This window comes from Notechis scutatus, chromosome 2 (assembly GCF_049901735.1).
Source record: "Notechis scutatus isolate UNSWTSFEM ecotype Mainland chromosome 2, rNotScu1.2, whole genome shotgun sequence".
Taxonomy (NCBI): Eukaryota; Metazoa; Chordata; class Lepidosauria; order Squamata; family Elapidae; genus Notechis; species Notechis scutatus.
In genome coordinates this window covers 148,909,923-148,930,486 of record NC_142010.1, presented here as the reverse complement: position 1 = coordinate 148,930,486, position 20,564 = coordinate 148,909,923, and the positions used below count along the sequence as shown (strand labels likewise).

General features: G+C 43.3%; 2 protein-coding genes across 35 annotated transcripts in view; both read left to right on the top strand.

Moving 5' to 3' along the window:
- The window catches only part of CXXC1 (CXXC finger protein 1), a 30,849-nt gene extending 13,976 nt beyond the window's left edge, over positions 1-16,873 (top strand). For all 4 annotated transcript variants that reach the window (XM_087956620.1, XM_087956621.1, XM_087956619.1 and 1 more), the window contains 9 exons: positions 476-583; positions 3,505-3,689; positions 4,657-4,864; positions 8,503-8,613; positions 11,395-11,444; positions 14,534-14,630; positions 15,195-15,347; positions 15,625-15,775; positions 16,305-16,873. In XM_087956620.1, the coding sequence (XP_087812746.1) occupies positions 476-583; positions 3,505-3,689; positions 4,657-4,864; positions 8,503-8,613; positions 11,395-11,444; positions 14,534-14,630; positions 15,195-15,347; positions 15,625-15,771 (1,059 nt within the window). In that variant the 3' untranslated portion in view covers positions 15,772-15,775; positions 16,305-16,873. The remainder of the gene's footprint in view (positions 1-475; positions 584-3,504; positions 3,690-4,656; positions 4,865-8,502; positions 8,614-11,394; positions 11,445-14,533; positions 14,631-15,194; positions 15,348-15,624; positions 15,776-16,304) is intronic.
- Positions 16,874-19,956: 3,083 nt separating this feature from the next.
- LOC113422969 (methyl-CpG-binding domain protein 1) overlaps positions 19,957-20,564 on the top strand; it is an 87,798-nt gene continuing 87,190 nt past the window's right edge. For 13 of the 31 annotated variants that reach the window (XM_087956604.1, XM_087956592.1, XM_087956614.1 and 10 more), the window contains exon 1: positions 20,302-20,539. In XM_087956604.1, coding sequence (XP_087812730.1) covers positions 20,522-20,539 — 18 coding nt within the window. In that variant the 5' untranslated portion in view covers positions 20,302-20,521. Of the gene's footprint in view, positions 20,190-20,251; positions 20,540-20,564 lie in introns of those variants that run through there. The other 18 variants (XM_087956615.1, XM_087956609.1, XM_087956596.1 and 15 more) reach the window with 8 other exon arrangements.

Below are 20,564 nucleotides of genomic sequence, written 5' to 3'. Positions count from 1 at the left end.
AGAGAAGGTTACTGAATTTCTACTCAAGTTGTGATGTTGTGTGCTTAACTAATAGTTTAAAGATCAGCAGCATTGACTCCTAGGCCAGATGTACTTCCCTTTCTGAATGCCAATCTTCATGAAGAAAAAAAAACAACCCTTGGATTGTCAGCATCTGTGACAACTTGGCCATTAACGGAGCTGGAGCATGCAGTTTCATGTATTAAATACATGTCTGTTTTTCATTTTCATTGTTCTTTCTTTAAATAATCCCAAAATGTATTACCCTGGTGTCTTTTTTTTTCCTTTTCTTAAAGTGATTCTATTACATAATAAGTTGCTGGCCAGAGTAATAGAATTACAGGATGTATTTCCTGAAAGAAGAAATGGAAGCAAGGCTGACTGCTGTTTGACTTTTCTTTTAAAAGTCTTGTTCTGGAAATCTTAATCTCCTCCCCCCTCCACTTTTTTTTTGTCTTATTCCTTTTTTTTTTAGCCATGGCTCAGTGACACAGATGATGTGCCCTTCCTTGATCCCGTGTTGCGGAAACGTGCAGTGAAAGTGAAGCATGTCAAGCGCAGGGAAAAGAAGTCAGAGAAGAAGGTAGGCACCCAACATGGCAAGTGGACAAGATGGGAAGTGGGATTTTTTTAACGGGAAGGTCACACTCTAAAGCTATAATCTCTTCCACAGTGTGCTTAGAAGTCCATCAAAGTTGGCTTGCTTTATGGTTTGTGAGGGACCTGTTTTTCATGTTTGTCCTCCTTGGTTTAAAACAGCCAAGCCCAAGACATCAGAAATGGAAGAACTTCCTAGTTAACTTATTTATTTGTTAGATGTATATCCTGCCTTTCATTGAGGAGCTCAATACAGCAGGCATAGTTCTTCATCCTCCCATTCCCCCACCCCCTTTATAAACCTTATGGGTTATAAACTTTCTGGGTTATAGCTGAGCTGAAAGTGAGTGACGGACCCAAAGTCAACCAGTGAATGTCCATCTCCAACCCCTAGTCCAGGGGTGTCAAACTCGATTTCATTGAAGGTCGCATCAGGATTGTATTTTACCTCGGAGGGCCAGAATGGGCGTGGCCAGAGTGGGTGTGGTCAGCTCGACATCACTCGTGTCAGGGGTGCCTGTGGTGGCCCGAGCCCTCTGCCAGAGAAAACAAGCTCCTGAGCTCCGTTTTCGGCTGCAACGGCCTCCTGTAAGTAACCCTCTGCCAATGAAAACAGAGCTCAAGAGGGCTGTGTGCAGCCCACCCGAGTACTGTTTTTGCTGGCAGAGGCACCGTAGGCCAGTCTTTCGCCATTTCCAGGGTGGCCCTGCGGGCCAGATCTAATCACCCCGTGGGCTGGATCTGGCCCCCGGGCCTTGAGTTTGATACCCCTGCCCTAGTCAAAGGACCAGCACCGGGCCGCGGATGCCAGGAACCGAGCTGCGCGAACAAGCAAAGCTCCAGCACGCGAAACCACGCTCCTCAGAATTGGTCCCTGATGTCCAAAAGGTTGGGGGCCTCTGCTCTAGTCCAGGGTTTCTCAACCTCAGCAACTTTTAAAGATGTGTGGACTTCCCAGAATTCCCAAGATAGTATCTTTGGATGGCCCACCCATTTTTAAGTTGCTGAGGTTGAGAAACACCATGCTAGAGAGATGTAATTGCTGCCTGATAGAACTGTGCTACAAAGACACAATCAGCTGGATACACTAAGTGGGATGATAGTCCCATTGAGGTCAGTTTTGTTGTTGTCCTTTGCTCTGTGGGATCTTTGGGGAAGAGATGGGTCTTTTTTTTTTAATCATCTGCTACTTGGTCTTTTCACGAGAACAGCTAGACGTTGTTTACTGCATGCAAGGATAGTTTTCAGCCCCTCTCATCTTGATATACTGTATGTGTATTCTGAGATTCATTGCATCATAATGAAGATAAAAAATAATCATATGAAAGGCACAGTTGAGTGGATGGCAAGCCGGCCTTAAGCAAATGATATACTAGTACTTGGGACGACTCTCTGGGGTGAACCATAGTGATGCATTTTTCCCCTTTGGGGAAAGAAAGGAAGGTGTAGCCAAAGGAGAAAACAAGGATGTGCTCCACAGAATCTTCGGATGCTTCTTGATTGGGGAAATAAACACTTATGCTGGAGGAAAGAGGGACATCAGTAACTGAAGGCATGCTCTCTCTCTTTAACAGTTTATTAAAATAGTGATCTGCATCAAGCTTGAGATAGAATGACAAACTTGAATTCTTCTTTAGGACCACTGTGACCCAGCATATATATTTTTGGGGGAGGGAGGTGGGAGTATGGACTGGATGATTTTGAGTAACAGGCCAAATTTGACTCACAGGCTATTGGTTGCCAACCCCTTGCCTAGGCAGTGGTCTGGGAAAACATATTAGAGAATAATATGAGTCGTTTGATTTTCGCCTAGCGTCTTTTGTGAGCTCAGCCAATAGTAGTTGATTGCATAACGTATAACATGAACAAAACATCTGGCATAATATGGGGAGTAGGCCACTGCACTCTTGTCATGACAAGAGCGTTGGATTTGGTGTGGGGAGAGCCAGGGCCAAATCCCCACCTAAACTGAAAATCTTTGGATGACTTTGTCTGAGTCATCATCTCTTAGGCCGAAGTACTTCAGACTGAAAGAGGTAGGGAAAGATACCATCTGCTTTCTGAAGGAAAAGCAGAATGTTGCATAGAAACATTCTTCCCCATCCTGCCTTTAATTGATAAAAATACAAGAATTCCCCCCTAGCAGTTCGAAAGCATGCAAATGCGAGTAGATGAATAGGTACCACTTTGGTGGGGAGGTAACAGCATTCCATGCATCTCGGCCTAGTTATGCTGGCCACATGACCATGGAAGCGTCTTTGGACAACGCTGGATCCCTCGGCTAAGATACTGAAATGGGCACCACCCCCAGAGTCGGAAATAACCGAATAGGGGAAACTTTTACCTTTACCTTTAGTCATAAGGGAGATGCTAAAGTGAATAGGTGATGGTTTGTAGCCTTCGTTTTTTTGTAGTAAGAAAAAGATGGAGAATCTGGGCTTCCGAAGTCCAGGAATTAAATTGCTATATATACTGAGTCTGAAATAGTGTTTCCTGTTTAGATCAGGTCAGGACCCATCCAGCCTAGCCAGTGTTTCTCAACCTCATCCACTTTAAGATGTGTGAACTTCGGTTCCCAGAATTTCCAGCAATCAGAATCCACGCTAGCTGGGGAATTCTGGGAACTGAAATCTACACCTCTGAAAGTTGATGAGGTTGAGAAACGTTGAGTCTGGCCTTGGTTTCCAGTTTCAACCAACCATCTTTTGAATGCACAAAACAAAACAAGAATATTGGAAAAAAAAACCAACCATGGATGCCCAAGAAATCTGAGTCTTGAGGCTGAGAAATGTGGCCTTCATATTAAGAATTTTCTCCATGGGGGAAAGAAAGGGACTGAAAAGTGGTTTGATTTCCCTTTGGAGTTCTCTATAAATATGAACCCTCTTTGTGCTTCTTGCTCTGCAGAAGGACGAGAAATACAAGCGACACAAGCAGAAGCAGAAACATCGTGACAGGTCAAAACATGCCGAACGAGTGGATGCCAAAGATCCTTCTTCTTTACATCAATGTCTGGGCCCCGGCTGCATTCAGGCTGCCCGGTCTAGCTCCAAGTACTGCTCCGATGAATGCGGAATGAAGTTGGCAGCCAAGTAAGAACTATGTCTCCTTGGCTCCATTTCTCCTCAGTGTTTACTTTCTAGTGTAGATTAAGGACTTTGCTTGTGGAGCTGGAGTGAGATGAAAGGGTAAGATAGATATTGGTAGTGAAATATGGGCGTTTCCCCCCCACCCCTTCCAACTTCAGCTCTATAGAAAGGTAGAACTATGATGAAACTAAAAGGAACAGTTTTGAGAACTAGTGTTATGATAGAAACCACCTGTTATGGTAAGAAGAGCACCTGGGCATCTCTGCTGCCAGTCTTTGGTGTGTAAACTTTTTTCTTGTTCCCATGGCTTGTCTCTGCTGTAGACTAGGACAACGGGGAACTATTTTTTGTAGTGCACAGAGAACTTTTAAAGCACTTTTTCCTTCTGCACATATAAAATACATTCGTGGCTTTCTTTCTTTGAAAGCGTCTGAGACACTTGCTGTTCTATTATGCCTTAAATCAAAGGTCCTCAACCTCCTGTCGGTGGCATGCTAGAAAGCTGGCCATGTAAACACGCAAAGCCCCATCTGTGGAATGCAGGCAGAACATGCCTCCTCCGGTCTGCAGAAAAACCTCTCCATGGAACCGGTTCCTGTTGCCCAAAAGGTTGGGGGACCACTGCCTTAAATAGTCCCTTCCAAGCTTATGATATCCTTGAGCAGGGGTCTTCAAACTTGACAGCTTTAAGACTTTTGGACGTCAATTCCCAAAATTCCTCCTCCAGTCATGTTAGCTCAGGAATTCTGGGAGTTGAAGTCCACAAGTCTTAATCTTGCCAAGTTTGAAGACCCTTGCCCTTGAGGCATATGAATTGGGTAGAATAATATTATGTTGTATTTGATTCCTGCTCTTTCATATTGACCTATGATCCATCTTCCTTCCTTCCTTCCTTCCTTCCTTCCTTCCTTCCTTCCTTCCTTCCTTCCTTCCTTCCTTCCTTCCTTCCTTCCTTCCTTCCTTCCTTCAGCCGCATCTATGAGATCCTCCCACAACGCATACAGCAGTGGCAACAAAGTCCATGTGTGGCAGAGGAGCATGGCAAGAAGCTGCTGGAGCGGATAAGGCGGGAACAGCAGCAGGCCCGGCTTAAGTTACAAGAAATGGAACGCAAATTCCATGAATTGGAAGCTCTTATTGTCCGGGCTAAGCAGCAGGCTATCAAGGAAGATGAAGAGGTACCTGGAAAATGTGGAGGAGGAGGAGACAGAATTGATGGACACCATCTTAGAACAGATAGGGGAGCTTGGATATAGCTAGAGCTTTTTAGCCTCTTAACTCCATATACTTATTTGTCACCCATGCAGCTTAGATTGTAAATCATCCAGAGTCATAGGTGGCTGTAGAAATGGAAATAAGTAAATAAATAGACATACATTCACAAATACTTTAAAACATCAGTAGCTTGATTTAAGCCACAGAGGAAATGCTGTTAAAAGATAGGAAATCTATCCTCTTGTCTTGACAAATTGGTTAATGAGAAATCAGTTGCTTTAGCTGCTACTTATTTTGCCAGTCTATTGTATTTGTCCTTTTGCTTATTTGTCCGTTTGCTTATTAGCATCATTGGCTAATTTAGGCTGGCCACACTTGATAATTTTAGGTTGAAGTTTAAGTTGTAATGGTGAAACTCCTGACCATTTCTGTTTTTAACAGTGCACAAACGTAGGAGAAAATAGCAATAATTCTTGGTTAGAATACTAGCTAATACTGGATATTCTTTTACGATGTTCTCAAGCATGTAGGACACAGGTGTCAAACTTGTGACGTCACGTCACCACATGACGTATCACTTTCCTCCCTCTTTGTTAAACTGGGGGTGGGCATGGCCAGCGCATAACGCATCTGGCCCACAGGCCGTGAGTTTGACATCCCTGATGTAGGAGAACATCTGCCCTTTTACTTCCTAAGCAAACATTCCCCAAATTATATTGACAAAATATACTCCAGTATGTGGAGTGTATTGAATTGCCTTACTTCCTCCTTTCTGAGGTGAATTGTGAGTGGAATTTTCCATGAGCCTGAACCCATTATGTGCTGTGTGATATTGCTGCAGCACTTAAAGTACCCTGAACTTTTCAGCTTCCTGGCTGGGAGGACAAAAAACAGTGGGCAGAACGCAGTGAAAAACAGGTCAGTAGTGATGTGGCGGCAGATACCTAATATCTAATTTGAGAAAATCGGACAGATTTCTCAAGGCTGATTTGGAGCAGAATTACCATTGCCTATTGAGAAGTGTAATTGGATGGAAATGGTCTAATTTACTAGTCTACATAATGCCCTGGAGCAGGGGGGTCAAACTGGCGGCCCACAGGCCAGATGTGCCATCTGCAGGCCACGCCAACCCCAGTTCCGTGAAGGAGAGAAATGTCATACGATGGCAACGTGAGTTTGACACCTGTGCCCTAGAGAGCCAGTCTGGTATCTTGGTTAAGGCACTACTAGACTAAAAACTAGATGGCGACGAGTTCTAGTTCTCCCTAGCTTCAATGCCAGTTGGATGACTCTTGTCTAGTGGCTCTCTTTCAGCCCTAAGAAGAAGGCAAAGGCAAACCCCTTCTGAAAATCTTGTCAAGAAAATTACAGGTAAACCTCGGGTTATGGCCATTTGTTCAGCAACTATTCAAAGATATGACAGTACTAAAGGAACGGTAGTTTCTACTGGTCCTTGAAGTTCTAGCAGTGTCCTTGCAATCACATGATCAAAATTCATGACCGCAGGACGCATTGAACTCCCTCTACCTGCCTATCTCTTCACCGTCTCTACCCATTTGGCTGCCCTGCACTCCACCCACCCTCTCCTGCTGCTGTCCCCAGCTGATGTTTGCCATATATTTTTTCACCCTGCTGGCCTGGGATCCAAGACCTGGTGCAGACCCAGTGTGTGCATGACAAGGGCAGTGGAGCCTCGTCTGCCCATTTCAGTATCTTACTGGGTCCGGCAGGCAGCAGTGCTGGAGGAGGAGCCCTTTCTTCCACTGCCAGTGTGAGGTGTGATGGTCTGCAGAAAGTGGAGAGTGCAGTGGGAGAGGATGGCAAAGTGTGGCGCACTTGGTTGCTTGGGAAGGCGACTGTGGCTCCCCAAGTGAAGGTGGCTATGGGGAAGTCACTCAGGGTGGCAGCAGAACTGGAAGAAATGGACAAGGATTTCCCAGAAGCGCTGCCTATACTTCACACCTTGCGTTGGAAAAACTCCCGGTGAGCTGGTCTGCGGGCTTCTCCTTGTTGGAAACGTCTGGGCCTTTGTGAGGCGCCTTTACAAGAGGGAGTCTGTCAGAGAAGGCCTGTTGGTCCTGGGCTTGCCTCCGCCTCTCTTTGGAGACCACAGGCCAGATCTTCAGGAGCGCTTCTAACGTGAGCTGCAGAGGATGGCTTACACCTTTTCCCCATCCTTCTGCTTCCTCCAGTTCTGCTACCAGCCTGAACAGCATCTCCTGCACAGCTGCCACCTTCACTTAGGCAGCCACTGCTGCCTTGCCTGGCAAGGCAGCACATTAACTCTTGCTATCCCATCTGGTGCTCACCACAGTCTGTGGACTATCGCTTCTTGCTGTAATGGCAGAAGACTGGGCTTCTCCTCTTGCAATGCTGCCTGCCTCCTCCCCGACTGAGCCTGGCAAGCGCCGTTCGGCAGACGAGGCTTCACCACCCTGCCACACCCACTGAGTGCATTCCTGGTCTGCGCCCTTGCCCAGTACCTGGATTCTGGATCAGCAGTGGGAGGAAGACAGTGAAGTCAGCATGGGATAGTGAGGGTCATAGCAGGGGCAGATGGAACGCAGGCTACCCAAAATGCAGGGTACTCCACATCCACCTAGGTGGAGGTTGCGGGAGGGGAGAGATAGGTGGGGGGTAGTAGTTGTAGCAGAGGCAGTTGCACAGAGCAGGAGAAATGTGAGGTCCTCGCCTAAGGACTGTACAGTCTTGGCCTAACAGCTGCAATCTGGATTGCTTGGACTGCTGTCGTTAAGTCACATAATATTGTGTATAGCTTCCACTTTGCTGACCAGTGGAAATTCCTGTTTCAGTTTGGGTCATAATCCAAGGACTACAGGTAGTTGTCAGGAGTCAGCACTGACTTGGAAGGTGCCTGAAAAAAATAAGGGGCTTAATAACCTGGTTCTGCAAATTTGGTTGGGAAAATAGCAAGATCTGCATATAGTGCTTCATGATAATATGATTTGTTTAATTAGTGTTGTGTGATATTATATTTTCCCACCTTTTTTTTAAAAGAGATAATTCAAGATAGGATACCTAACATCCTGCCTCCTATTTTCCTCATAACAACAATCCTGTGAGGTGGATTTGGCTGAGAGAGAGACAGAGAGACAGTTGCTCAGCCGGCTTTCATACCTGAGAAAGGTCTAGAACAGGGGTGTCCAACCTTGGCAACTTTAAGACTTGTGGACTTCAACTCCCAGAATTCCTCAGCCAGCAAAGCTGGCTGAGGAATTCTGGGAGTTGAAGTCCACAAGTCTTAAAGTTGCCAAGGTTGGACACCCCTGGTCTAGAACTTGCAGTCTCCTGATTTCAAGCCCAGCATATTCGTCACTACACGAATGGCTCCTCTTTAAGGCTTAGCTTTCTGAGTGTATCCTGATCTGATTTGTTCAAGAAGCTGTACTAAAAAACAAACCACCCTCTCACCGCCTTATGCATGACTGCCAAAGCATAATTGTCCGTAGTTGGGTTGTTGCCTGATTCTTGGTGGTTCTTTGCCTGGTTTGGATTAAAAAGTTCTGTACGTATATGGGATAAGGTGCTATTCTCTTGTCTAAAATTCAATCTATTGTTTTGACCTCTGCTTGTTTCTTAGACCAGTGAAGGAGACAGTGATGACACAGATTTGCAGATATTCTGTGTCTCCTGTGGCCATCCCATCAACCCCAAAGTTGCCCTTCGCCACATGGAAAGATGTTATGCCAAGGTATGTCGGTTTTCCCAGTGCTGCTTCAGTGTGCTATTGAATTGCATTTTGAAGGATTTAAGCATTGCATAAGTAGTTCTCAAGTTGCAACTACCCATTCAACGACATCTAAAATCACAACATTGCTGTACGAGGGGGGATTTACACCCGGTCTGCAAAATTTGCAACATTGCAACATCCCCATGATCTCCGTGCAAAGTCAGTTGGGAACCTGATAAGAAAGGTAGCAAGTCGCTACCTGCCACATTTTCTTCCAAGGAGCTCCACTATGGGATATGAGAGTCCGTGGGATATCATGAGCCGTGGTGGCACAGTGGTTAGAGTGCGGTACTGCAGACTACTGCTGCCGCCTGCAATTTGGCAGTTCGAATCTCACCAGGCTTAAGGATGACTCAGCCTTCCCTCCTTCCCAAGTCGGTAAAATGAGGGTTGTTGGGTGCAATATGCTGACTCTGTAAATCACTTATAGAGGGCTGTAAAAGCACGGTGAAGCGGTATATAAGTCTAAGTGCTATTGCTTTCATATTCTGTAACAAACTCCTGCTTGCTTGTGCTCCCTAGTGCTTGCCTGCAGCCCTTGCTGCTCTCTCTACTGTCCTCATTGGTCTGGTACTCCCCAGTGCTAATGTGCTGTTCCTTGCCAGCCTGCCAGCAGTTCCTATCATGCTGGCCTGCCCACCTGTACTCCCCAATGTCTACCTGCAGTACTTCCATGACAGAGCCTCCTGCACACCTGGGACTCTTGCCTCTTCTTGCTTAATAACCTTTGGAGTCCTGGGATGATGATGACAACTGGGATTTAGCAATAGTAATCCTGGACCCAATTGCCATCATCATCTGAGGACTACTTATACCCAAACCATAAGATGTTTTCCTTGCTTTGGGTTAGTACGATGTGAAATATTGAGAGGAATCAGTAAATGGACCATGATTTATTGTTGAATTTTTTAAATGGCAACTGTGGCTTAGTATGATTTGCAAAAAATAGCCATATGCTCAGTTTCAGTTGCCTTTTAACTCACAGCTTTCAGGGCCACAGATAATATATAAGCGGGATGGCAACAGCAATCATATTGTTAATGATTTTTTAAAATAAGGATCAGAAACATTCCTGTCAGCTATGTTTGTATGAAATAGTTGTTGGTTAATCATTCTTTATTCAGCTTTAATACAAAGTGGTGTATGATGGTGAAAAACATTTAAAAACATGAGAAAAATATTTGAGAAAAAGGAAGAGTATTAATCAGTTAAATGAGTATTTGAGAATGGAAGATGCCAAACTACAACAATACGAAAGTCCAGGTATTTAGTTGTAGCTTGATGTGATTTATGAAGGCAGCCAATTAGCATTTATGCAAGCAATTTTCATTGAACTAAGATAAATCACTATTATTATCCCCCTCCCCCCAAGATTGTATAATTAAGGCTTCAGGGATTAACATGACGGAAAAGATTATCTAACCTTTAGGGACATGCAAAATGTCCATGCATGGAACATTTTCAGATGGTGAAACAAATGGGGATGTTGAGGGCAGGTGTGATTTATTTAAATGTTTATATGGCTGCTCATCTTAAAACTCTGAACTTTGGACAATCAACTATAATATAAAACATCATACAAAGAATAAGAACAAGACACAATAAAAATTGATTGGGGGTAAATTGGGGAAGAAGCCAAGAAGTGGCTGATAAGAAGGAGTGAAGGTTACAGCTAGTGTGTGTCAACCCTTCTGTTGCCATGGCAGGGGCTATATACCTAGAAGGGTACAGGTAAGTCCTCGACTTACAACAATTCGTTTAGTTACCGTTCGCAGTTACAGTGACACGGAAAAAAGGGACTTATGACCGTTTTTCACACTTACAACCGTTGCAACATTCCCATGGTTACGTGACCAAAATCCAGGCACTTGGCAACCGGTTCATATTTGTGACAGTTGCAATGTCCTGGGGTCGTGTGACCACCTTTTGCGACCTCCTGACAGAGTCACTGGGGAAGCCAGATTCACCTAGCAACCAAGTTGCTAGCTTAACAACTTCAGTGATTCACATAACAACTGTGGCAAGTAAGGTTGTAAAAGGGCAAAATTCACTTAACAAATGTCTCACTTAGCAACATAAATTTTGGGGCTTCGTTACGGTTGTAAGTCAAGGACTACTTGTACACTGTAATCCCACCTCCCACTTGTCCCTCAGTCTTCCGATCACCTTCCTTCCTTACCTTCCTTCCTCCCTGCAACTGCTGCTGATAGTGAAGCTGTATATCTCCTTTTCCCACTTGCTCCTCCACTGGTCTTCCCAATACTTTCCCTCCCCTCCCTGAATTGCTATTGATGGCTTATTGCACCGTACTCCACTGGTCTGCTCACCTCCCATCTTTCCCCTTCCCCTCTGCTACTATTATGTTGTCAGTGCCTCATAAGCACACAGGTAACCCTCACTTAATGGCAACTTTACCTGTACTTCCATTCCCCGCTACACTGTCAGAGGTGAAGAAACTTCTTGGATGAGAAGTGAAACATCTTCAAAGGGAAAAAAAAACACAAGGCAGTCGGGTTCCTCCTGAAAAAGCACCTTTTGGCTTACCTGTACTTCCACTTTTGAAATTAACAAAATCTTGCAACCCTTTTAAAAACTTTGCATGAGATAAGTAGTCTTCTGAGCGTTCATGTTAGGTACTAACATTCAAAATATTGACTAATGTTTCCTCATTTAACGATGACTGCAGTGTTTTTCTTCTATTCAGACTTTACAACTGTGCTTTACTGTTTCTTCCCTCTGCAGTATGAGAGCCAGACATCTTTTGGGTCTATGTATCCGACACGTATTGAAGGGTAAGAAATCTGAGTTCATTGCTATCAAACACTGCCCCCCCACTCTTTTCTATTCATTTGAGATAAAGTATATCTTTCCTCCCTACTTTAATTTCCTGAAAAGAAGATGGTCCTAAAGTTAAGACATCCCCTCCCCAGGAAGAATAAACAGGGGGAAAAATAATACAAGTCCCTCTCCTTTAGGATCATCTTTAAGGAACCTCTTTCTTTCAGATACCTATATTTCTCTTATAGAAAGACATCCCCCCCCCCTCCTTCAAACGAGTATATTCATCCAGTTATATTTCTTCTCCTTCCCAATGCAGTATAGCCTTATGGCATTGCCATTCTGGTGTTTGTTTTTTGCTGTTTCTGCTGGAATTATGATGGGGCCTGTGTATATATATGTGTGTGTGAAATTGTTTATAAACTGTCTTCACTGTTATATAACCACTTTGAGGGGAACAGCAAGTTAAAAAAAAATCTTTCTAAAATTCCTAGGCTTAATTAAAATTTGTATAATGCCGTTAGGAGAAGTCATTGACAGTTTGGGTGAGGTGTCATCAGTGTTCAGATGATATCCAGTTGTACATTGCTATCCCAAGTCAGACTAGGGATTCTGTTGAAAGCTTGAATTGGTGCCTGGAGGTTGTCAGGATCTGTATAAGGCAAAATAAGTTCTTAGACTGAATTATTGCAAAGCCTAGTTGCTTTTTGTTCAGCATTTGGGAACACCAGTCCCACTACTTTATTTTGGATGAGGTGACAATCTTGTTTGTGATCTGGGGGTTCTCCTGGATTTGTGGCTGCAGCTTGAACAGATACAAGCTGTGTGTTTGTGTTGCTTGCCCTACCTTGGCTAATTATGATTCTACCTCGAGCAGAATACTTCCACCACAATAATGCATAGTTTGGTCATTGCTCAGTTGGATTATTGTAACACATTCTTCTTGGGACTATCTTTGAATACGATCCAAAACCTGATTCAAAATGTTGCTGTTGATGAGATAATCCTATCACAGTAGATTAATGCCACAACTAAAGTTGTTGCTGTGGTAATATATTTTATTAATCATTTTATCATTTTCTGTAAGGCCTTTGAATACTAGCAGTAAGTCTAGGAGATGTGGGCATTCTTGGTGGGGGTAGGAGTATCTTTGCTCAGAGTGCCTCATTCTGTTTTGATTCTGCCAGTTTAGAAGGAACAGGAAAATGGGTGAAAGTTCAAGATACACAGTCGTGCTTTCTCATGGGACTTTCCAAACTTTCCCATGAGACTTTCCGTGGCTGTATGATCTCATCCTAGCAAGGTAACATCTGGGACTTTCCAAGATTGTGTGTTCTCATGCTGGTGAAGTAATCTCCTGTTGAGGTCATTGTTTTCTGAATATGCAGACTGTATTTTGCTTGTGTTTTTTCTCAATAAATACTGCTACCTGAGTTCTCTCAGGGTTGGCATTTTTCTCAGAGACAGTTCCCTGTGTCTCATTTCAAATGTCAATCCATCATAGTTGCAATAATTACAAGAAGGTGTCTGGGACCAATTCAAAGTGCCAATCTATGAAACCCTACATAGTATAATATCAGCTTACATTTTGCTTTGCCAAGGTTAATCTGACTGTACGGTAAGAACATTACGATGTGAGGGGGATATAGACCAAGTGGCAGGCATTTCATGTCTTTTTGTTTGTTTGTTTGTTCTTAATCCGTAGTTTTATTCTGTCATACTCTGCTCAGGTTGTAGATGGGGATGAGCTATAAAACTTGTGAATGAAATAAGTCAACAATCAAGCTAGCAAAGTTTATAAAAAAAGCAGAAAGTGTACATATAGACAAATGAATTCCAGTAACATCAGAATTCAGTCTCAATATAAAAAGCATGATGTGGCAATAAGGCAAGGAAGCAGGTTGCCAATACAGGTTGTCCTTGACCACGATTCAGCCTTGGAATTTTGGTTGTAAGTTGTGGTCGTAAGTTGAGTCACGGTGTGTGTGACTGGACTTGATTTTACACCCATTTTTATGATGGTCATGAAGCAACTGACTGGTTGTTAAGGGGACCATATGGTTGTAAATCCAAATGCAGCTTCTCTAATGGGCATTTGTTTTGCTGAAAAGCTTTGGAAAATGCAGTAGTGTGACTTGTAAATGCAAGCTGTTTCCCCCCCCCCCCCCATTTTTTTATTTTTTAACAACAAACATAAACACAAAACATAAAACCATCTTTCCATTGTACAGTGTGTCAGTTGGTACATATCTTCTTGTGCACAATATCAACAGTCTTTCCCTTCTAGATACACTATTAAAATTCATATTATATAAATCAACTATGCATATTATATTATATTATTATTAACTTCTTATTGGACTTTAATTGTAAATTCATATCATCCTTTTCAAGCAAGTTTCAACTTTTACAAAACCTAGTTCATAATACCATTCATTTCATTATAGTCAATTATAACATATTACATTGTCTTATCTTTACTATAATATTGTGTTTATATTGTATTTTATTTCCTTATTTTCTTATTTAACCATTGATAAAATAAGTCCCAAATTTTATAATACTCTTTGTCTTTTTGCTCTCTAATTGCTAATGTCAATTTACTCATTTCTGCACATTCCATTATTTTCTTAATCACCTCGTCTTCTATCGGAATTTTTTTCACTTTTCCAATTTTTGGCAAATACAATTCTAGCTGCTGTCAAAACATTTATAATCAAATATGTCAATTCTTTACTATATCCTTCAGGTAAGATACCCAATAAAAATATCTCTGGTTTCAAGTCTATATGCTGTTTTGTCATTTTTTCCAGCCATGTATGGAAAAAATGACAAAACAAATGACAAGCACCCAAAATGTGATCATATGACCATGGGTTGGTGCAGCAATCATAACTTTGAGGATGGGTTCTAAATAACTTTTTTTTAGATGATCGTTAAATGACCAGTCATACGATTGAATATTGCCTCTATATCCGGATAGGAAGAGTACAAATGGTTGGTACTAAATCTTTGCAGGCTTTTTAGCTTAGGGAAAAAAAAGAAGTGGGAGACGTGTTTGAAGTGTGTAAAATTATGCATGGTTGTTGTTTTTTCCCCCTAGAGCTACTCGTCTTTTCTGTGATGTCTACAACCTACAAAGCAAGACATACTGCAAACGTTTGCAAGTCCTGTGCCCAGAGCATTCCCGTGACCCAAAAGTAAGCACAGAGTTGAATTCCTTTTGAGGGGCCAGGGTAGATCTTTGTGGAAGTTAGCCACTGTCAAAATTCAGTAGAAAAGTACCAGTATGTAAAGTGGGCTCCGTGTTTCTGCTAACAGCGCAAGGAAAGTGTAGACTGCCATATATGGATTTCATTTCAGAATAAAAATAAGTTTTTTAAATCTTAGGATTTAAATATTTTATATTTTGTGTGTGGTTGTGTGTGTATATATGTATACAGATACACATATACACATACATATACACATATATATACATACATAAAGATACAGACTTGTACCTGTACAACTAAGTTTCATATAGATTCTGTCAGTATCTGTTGAACCCTTAACTGGGGGCATGGTGGAGTAATATTTCCCCAGATTAGGAAGACTGTACTGTCCAGAATAAGTTGTGTAAATGATCAAGTCACCAATACTGTTAGAATTACATCTTTTTCTTAGCTGCCTTTGGGGTGTCACAGGATGGGGCAGTATTTGTTCAGGGTAGACATAACTCTCGGTTTCTCCTGCTGAATCTTGACTCGGACTTTTTCTTGTAGGTTTCGGCAGACGAGGTGTGTGGTTGCCCCATGGTAAAAGATGTCTTTGAGCTCACTGGAGATTTCTGCCGGGTGCCCAAACGGAAATGCAATCGGCACTACTGCTGGGAGAAGTTGCGCCGGGCTGAGGTGGACTTGGAGCGAGTGCGTGTGGTACGTTCAGGATCTTGTAGGAACACAAAGGCTTAACCTTTTGTTAAACATTTATTTATTTAAAAATAACTTTATAAATTGGACAACTACCCTCTCTAGTCCAGAATTTTTCACATGGGCTGGCATCAACTCTTCAGCTTTTCAGCTCCACATCAACCTGGAGATGTCGAGGAGTGAACAGGGAGCCTTCTCTATATAGACCTGTTGAAGAAATAGTTTTCCTGGGGTTGATCTAAGAATGGGGATAGTAATTTAGGATGTCTTTATTCACTGGCAGTGGTACAAGCTGGATGAGCTGTTTGAGCAGGAACGAAATGTTCGGATGGCTATGACTAACCGGGCTGGGTTGCTTGCCCTCATGTTGCATCAGACAATCCAGCACGATCCACTGACCACAGATTTGCGCACAACTACTGATCGTTGAGCTGGTGAGTTAATTGTCTTGGTATTACTCCTGGCTTTTGATTGGGAAAGATAGAACGCATACATCCAAATTTTTAAGGAATTCAAAGAAAGTCTAGGCCCTAGGACATGTCTGGATGCCTCCCTGAAATGGAGAGAAGGACCATATGTGTATATTTATCCTACATTTCCTTATGCTGCTGGGAGGGGTCTCGGAGGGGTATGTAATATCTATTTTAGGGATAGTGTGTATTATACCTGATCAGATCAGCCATTGATATAAATCTGAGCCGCAAGAACTGATTATGCCAACTTCTTAGGGCACTGAAAATAGAATTAACAAAATAAGATATTAGGGAACATCAGCTGTAATTCCTGGCTCAGCTAAGATAGTGAGCTCACACATTATGGCAAACTATAATATGGCTTTTTTGTTGGTTCATATTTGTGCAGCAAATTATTGGTTATTTAACAAACCATAGTTAAAACTATGGCAACACAGAAATCCAAAATCTAAACTGATTTTCTTACCTTGATATATATTGTTTTTTGCAGGTGCTTTCTTGATTGCTGATGAGGCCTTCATTATTCAGTGCCAACTGAACCCGAATCTTTTTAAATTATTTTTCTTAATCTCTTTTTTCATTCAAACTGTCTGGTCTTAGCCCACTCTCCCCATCACTCCTGTAGAATCTAGTTTTTCTTGATCCTAATCTCTGTGTCAGTATTATAGCCTTGCTGTGAACAGTCCTTTTTTAATTATTTTTTTACATTATTACAGTTCTAAGGTAGAAATCTGACAATAGGGTCTTGGGAGAAAGGAATGTACTGATGGATCTTTCTGGTTTGTTAACCTTGCCCTTCCCCACCTTGACAATAAATATTTGGCTCCCACTGGCTTGGAATGTCCTTGCCATTGAAGCAAGATTTGCAGCAAGGATCTTTATAGATAATAGGTTCCCATTGCCTTTCTGTGTAGCTTCTGTTGAGAACCTGGAAGTAGCATTAGAGGCTGCTGTGATCTGAGCAAGGGAGGGCAGTCTTGCACAGATTTACTAGCCTATTGTGTGTGCTACTGCCTGGAAGTGAAAAAATAAAAACTAATAAAGTACCCAGAAATATTATTTTTGTTTGATTTATTGTGGATGGAGATTGTGTAATTTAAAAAAAAAAGAAAATCATACAAATTCTATTCTATCCTATCTTTGCATAGCTTCACAACGGTCCACTCTCCATTTTGTTGTAGATGCAAGATGAATCTTTCTATCCCTGCATCTTATCATAACTACTAATTTGCAGAAAGCCAGACACATCAAGCACACATAGCTCCATTTTTTTTCTACGTGGACAGCTTCCCATATTTTAACTTCTCTTCTTTGTTCCCTTGTGTAAAAACATTTGCTTCTTAAACATATGAAAGCAATGGATCAATATATAGTTGTGCTCTTTTGTTTTTATACAATGGCAATGCACATCCTACAGTAGCTATTGGCTATGTTGCATACCTGAAACACATGAAAACATGGAACTGTTGTTGAAACACATCCAATACATCAAATAGCAACAGCACTTAGACTTATATACTGTTTTACAGTGGTTTACAGCCCTCTCTAAGCAGTTTAGAGAGTCAGCCTATTGCCCCCAACAATCTGGGTCCTCATTTTACCAACCTCTGAAGGATGGAAGGTTGAGTTAACCCTGAGCAGATGAGACCCCAACTGCCAAACTGCTGCCAGACGGTTATCAGCAGAAGTAGCCTGCAGTATTGCATTCTAACCACTGTGCCTGGAATAACTGGAGATCTAAAAGTAGTGGCCAGCTTCTTGGAATTGTTAGGAATGATAGTCACCTAACAGTTGGGTTGGCAATATATAAACCAGGATAGTCATTTAATACTGTTGTATCTTTAAGAGAATGCTGTAATTGTGATTGGCTGAGGTTCCTCCAACAGACATAAGATGGAGCCAGAAACCTGGTTTGTTCCTTCTTGCATTTCCCTTTTGCAGTGTTGGCTGATTGTCGTTCTACTTGGGATTGCAGTAATTAGAACTAGGAAGTGACAACTGACCAAAAATTGAAATTACAACCTTATGCTTCCTTGTGCAAACATTATAAAAAGCTTGATGTAAACATGATTCAGGGCTTCGCTTTTGCTGAAGCAATCAGTGAAATGCCTCTTGCTCCTGTGGAGAAATAAAGTACAGGTAGTCCTCAACTTACAAGCACAACTGAGCTCAATGTTTCTGTTGCTAAGTGAGACATTTGTCAAGTGAGTTTTGTCCCAGGTTACGACTTTTCTTGCCAGAGTTAAGTGAATCACTGCAGCTGATATATTAGTAACCCGGTTGTTCAGTGGACCTCGCTTCTTCGTTGCTTGTGAGGTCACAAAAGTGATCATATGATGTTGGAAAAGGTCATAAATATGAACCAGTTGCCAGGCATGTGAATTTTGATCACATGATCATGGAGATGCTGCAAAGATCGTAACTGAAAAATCACATATTTCACTGCTGTTGTAACTTTGCATGGTCACTAAAAGAAATGTAAATCGAGGACTAGCTGTATTTGGATTCCACTTCCCTCCACTCTGCTTGATTAATTGGCCCATCGCACCAGGTAAACTAAGCCAGAGTTGGCACTTGGCCACACCCCTACATGCAGACCAAGGATGTCCTGGCATCGGAACTCCTTTTGCGCAGACTATGTGAAGATGTGCCCAGGCAAGATCTGGCACATGGAACAGACTTTCCCATTCCGAGAAGCACCGCGTGAATCGTTATAATGCTACATCATGGGGACAGTGCAGTGACTCTCATTGAGAACTCCATTCTGGTGTGGCGCAAAGGCTACAGAGATGCTAGGGTGGAGAATCTCTGACCAGGGATTTGATGTACAGGTAGTCCTCAAGTTCCGAGTCAATCAAACCCAACATTTCTGTTAAGTGAAACATTTGTTAAGTGAGTTTTGCCCATTTTACGACTTCCCTTGCCACGGTTGTTAAGTGAATCACTGCAGTTGAAAAGTTAAGTAACATGGTTGTTCAGGTGAATCTGGCTTCCCCATTGATGCTGCTTGTCAGAAGTTGCAAAAGGTGATCACATGACACTGCAATTGTCACAAATATGAACCCTTTGCCAAGTGCCTGAATTTTGATCATGGACCATGGGGATGCTTCAAAGGTCATAACTCTGAAAAACGGTCATAAGTCACTTTTTTCATTGCCCTTGTAACTTCCAACAGTCACTAAAGCAGGGGTCCCCAAACTTGGCAACTAACTCCCAGAATTCTCCAGCCAGCTATGGTGTTGAAATCCACAAGTCTTAAAGTTGCCAAGTTTGGAGACCTCTGCACTAAATGAACTCTTGTTAAGTCGAGTTCCACCTATGTATTCCACACATTGACGCAACAGAGTGATCAATGTTTGGAATACTCTACCTCAGTGGCCCCCAACCTTTTTTGAACCAGGGACCGGTTTCACGATTTTTTATTCTTCCACGGACCGGTACCTGAGTAACGCGAGACTCCACCACCATCGGGACGGCTCTTCGTTCGAAGCCGCCCCCCCCTTGACGAAACTAAGGCGCGAGCACCCAAACGCCGCTTTCCAACCGAAAACCCGGAAGCAACCGAAAACCTGGAAGCGCCGTCGAAACAAGATGGCGGCGCCCAAGCTTTGCGGCCCGGTAAAAAATGATCCACAGACCGGTACCGGTCCAGGGACCGGTGGTTGGGGACCCCTGCTCTACCTGACTGTGGTTTCTTCCCCAAACCCCAAAAACTTTAACCTTAGACTGTCTACTATTGACCTCACCCCTTTCCCAAGATGTCTGTAGGGGGCGTGCATAAGCGCACCAACGTGCCTACCGTCCCTGTCCTATTGTTTCTTTTTATTTTTCTTTTATGTATCCATTTCATGTATCCATAACTATGTTTATACTTATACCTGTTATCTTATAATCGCTTGACAAATAAATAAAAATAAAATAAAATAAATACATGCGGAGCCCGGAAAAGGGATGGATGTTACCAGGCGTCCCTGATATGAGGTAGCTCCGGAGCACGCCTTTTGAATCGCGCGCCTTTCAACGGCGAAGAGGACTCCACGCTTCGTCAGCATGCCACGCAAGCAGGCAGCGCTTCTCGGCGCCCAGTCCTTCCAAACCGCTCCCCCCACCCTTCACCCTCCCGCTCCATTCTCTCCGCCCACGTGCCATAGAAGGCCATTCCCAACCTCCCAACCTCTGCCGCAGCCTTTAGAAGTCGCTTCCGCTTCCGGGTCTCCTGCGGACTGTTGTTTGTGTGGGCAAGGGAGAAGGGGGCTGCTGCTGGTGGTTCATTTATCTCCTCGTCCGTTTGGGCGTCGTGGGCGACGGAGCTCCTTACGCGGAGCTCGCCTGGATCCCTTCCGTCCCGAGGGCAAAAACCGAGAGGAAGAGGTCGGTGAGTGAGGCTGCCGTTGGGCCTTTTAAGATGCGGGCGGGCTCTGGAAAGAAAGCGGGGCAGAGGCGGGGCTCCAGGTGGCTCCGGATAGAGATGCTTCTGTTACGCACTTGAAAACGTTGTGCGCCAGGTTGCCTTGGGATGCCGCTGATAGCCTCCTAAGGACTCATTTACAGAAAGCCAGACTCATCCAGCACTCCTAGCTGATCTGCTCGAGATGGCGCCCAGGATATTGCCCTGAGGGCGCTGTTCGGCACCAAGAGGTGCGCCACATCCGAGAGGTCGAGAAAGGTGGCCACCCTTCTAAGGCCTGCGGGTTGGACATCGGTCCTATGCTGATCTTTATACAGGTAGTCCTCGACTTACAACCCTTGG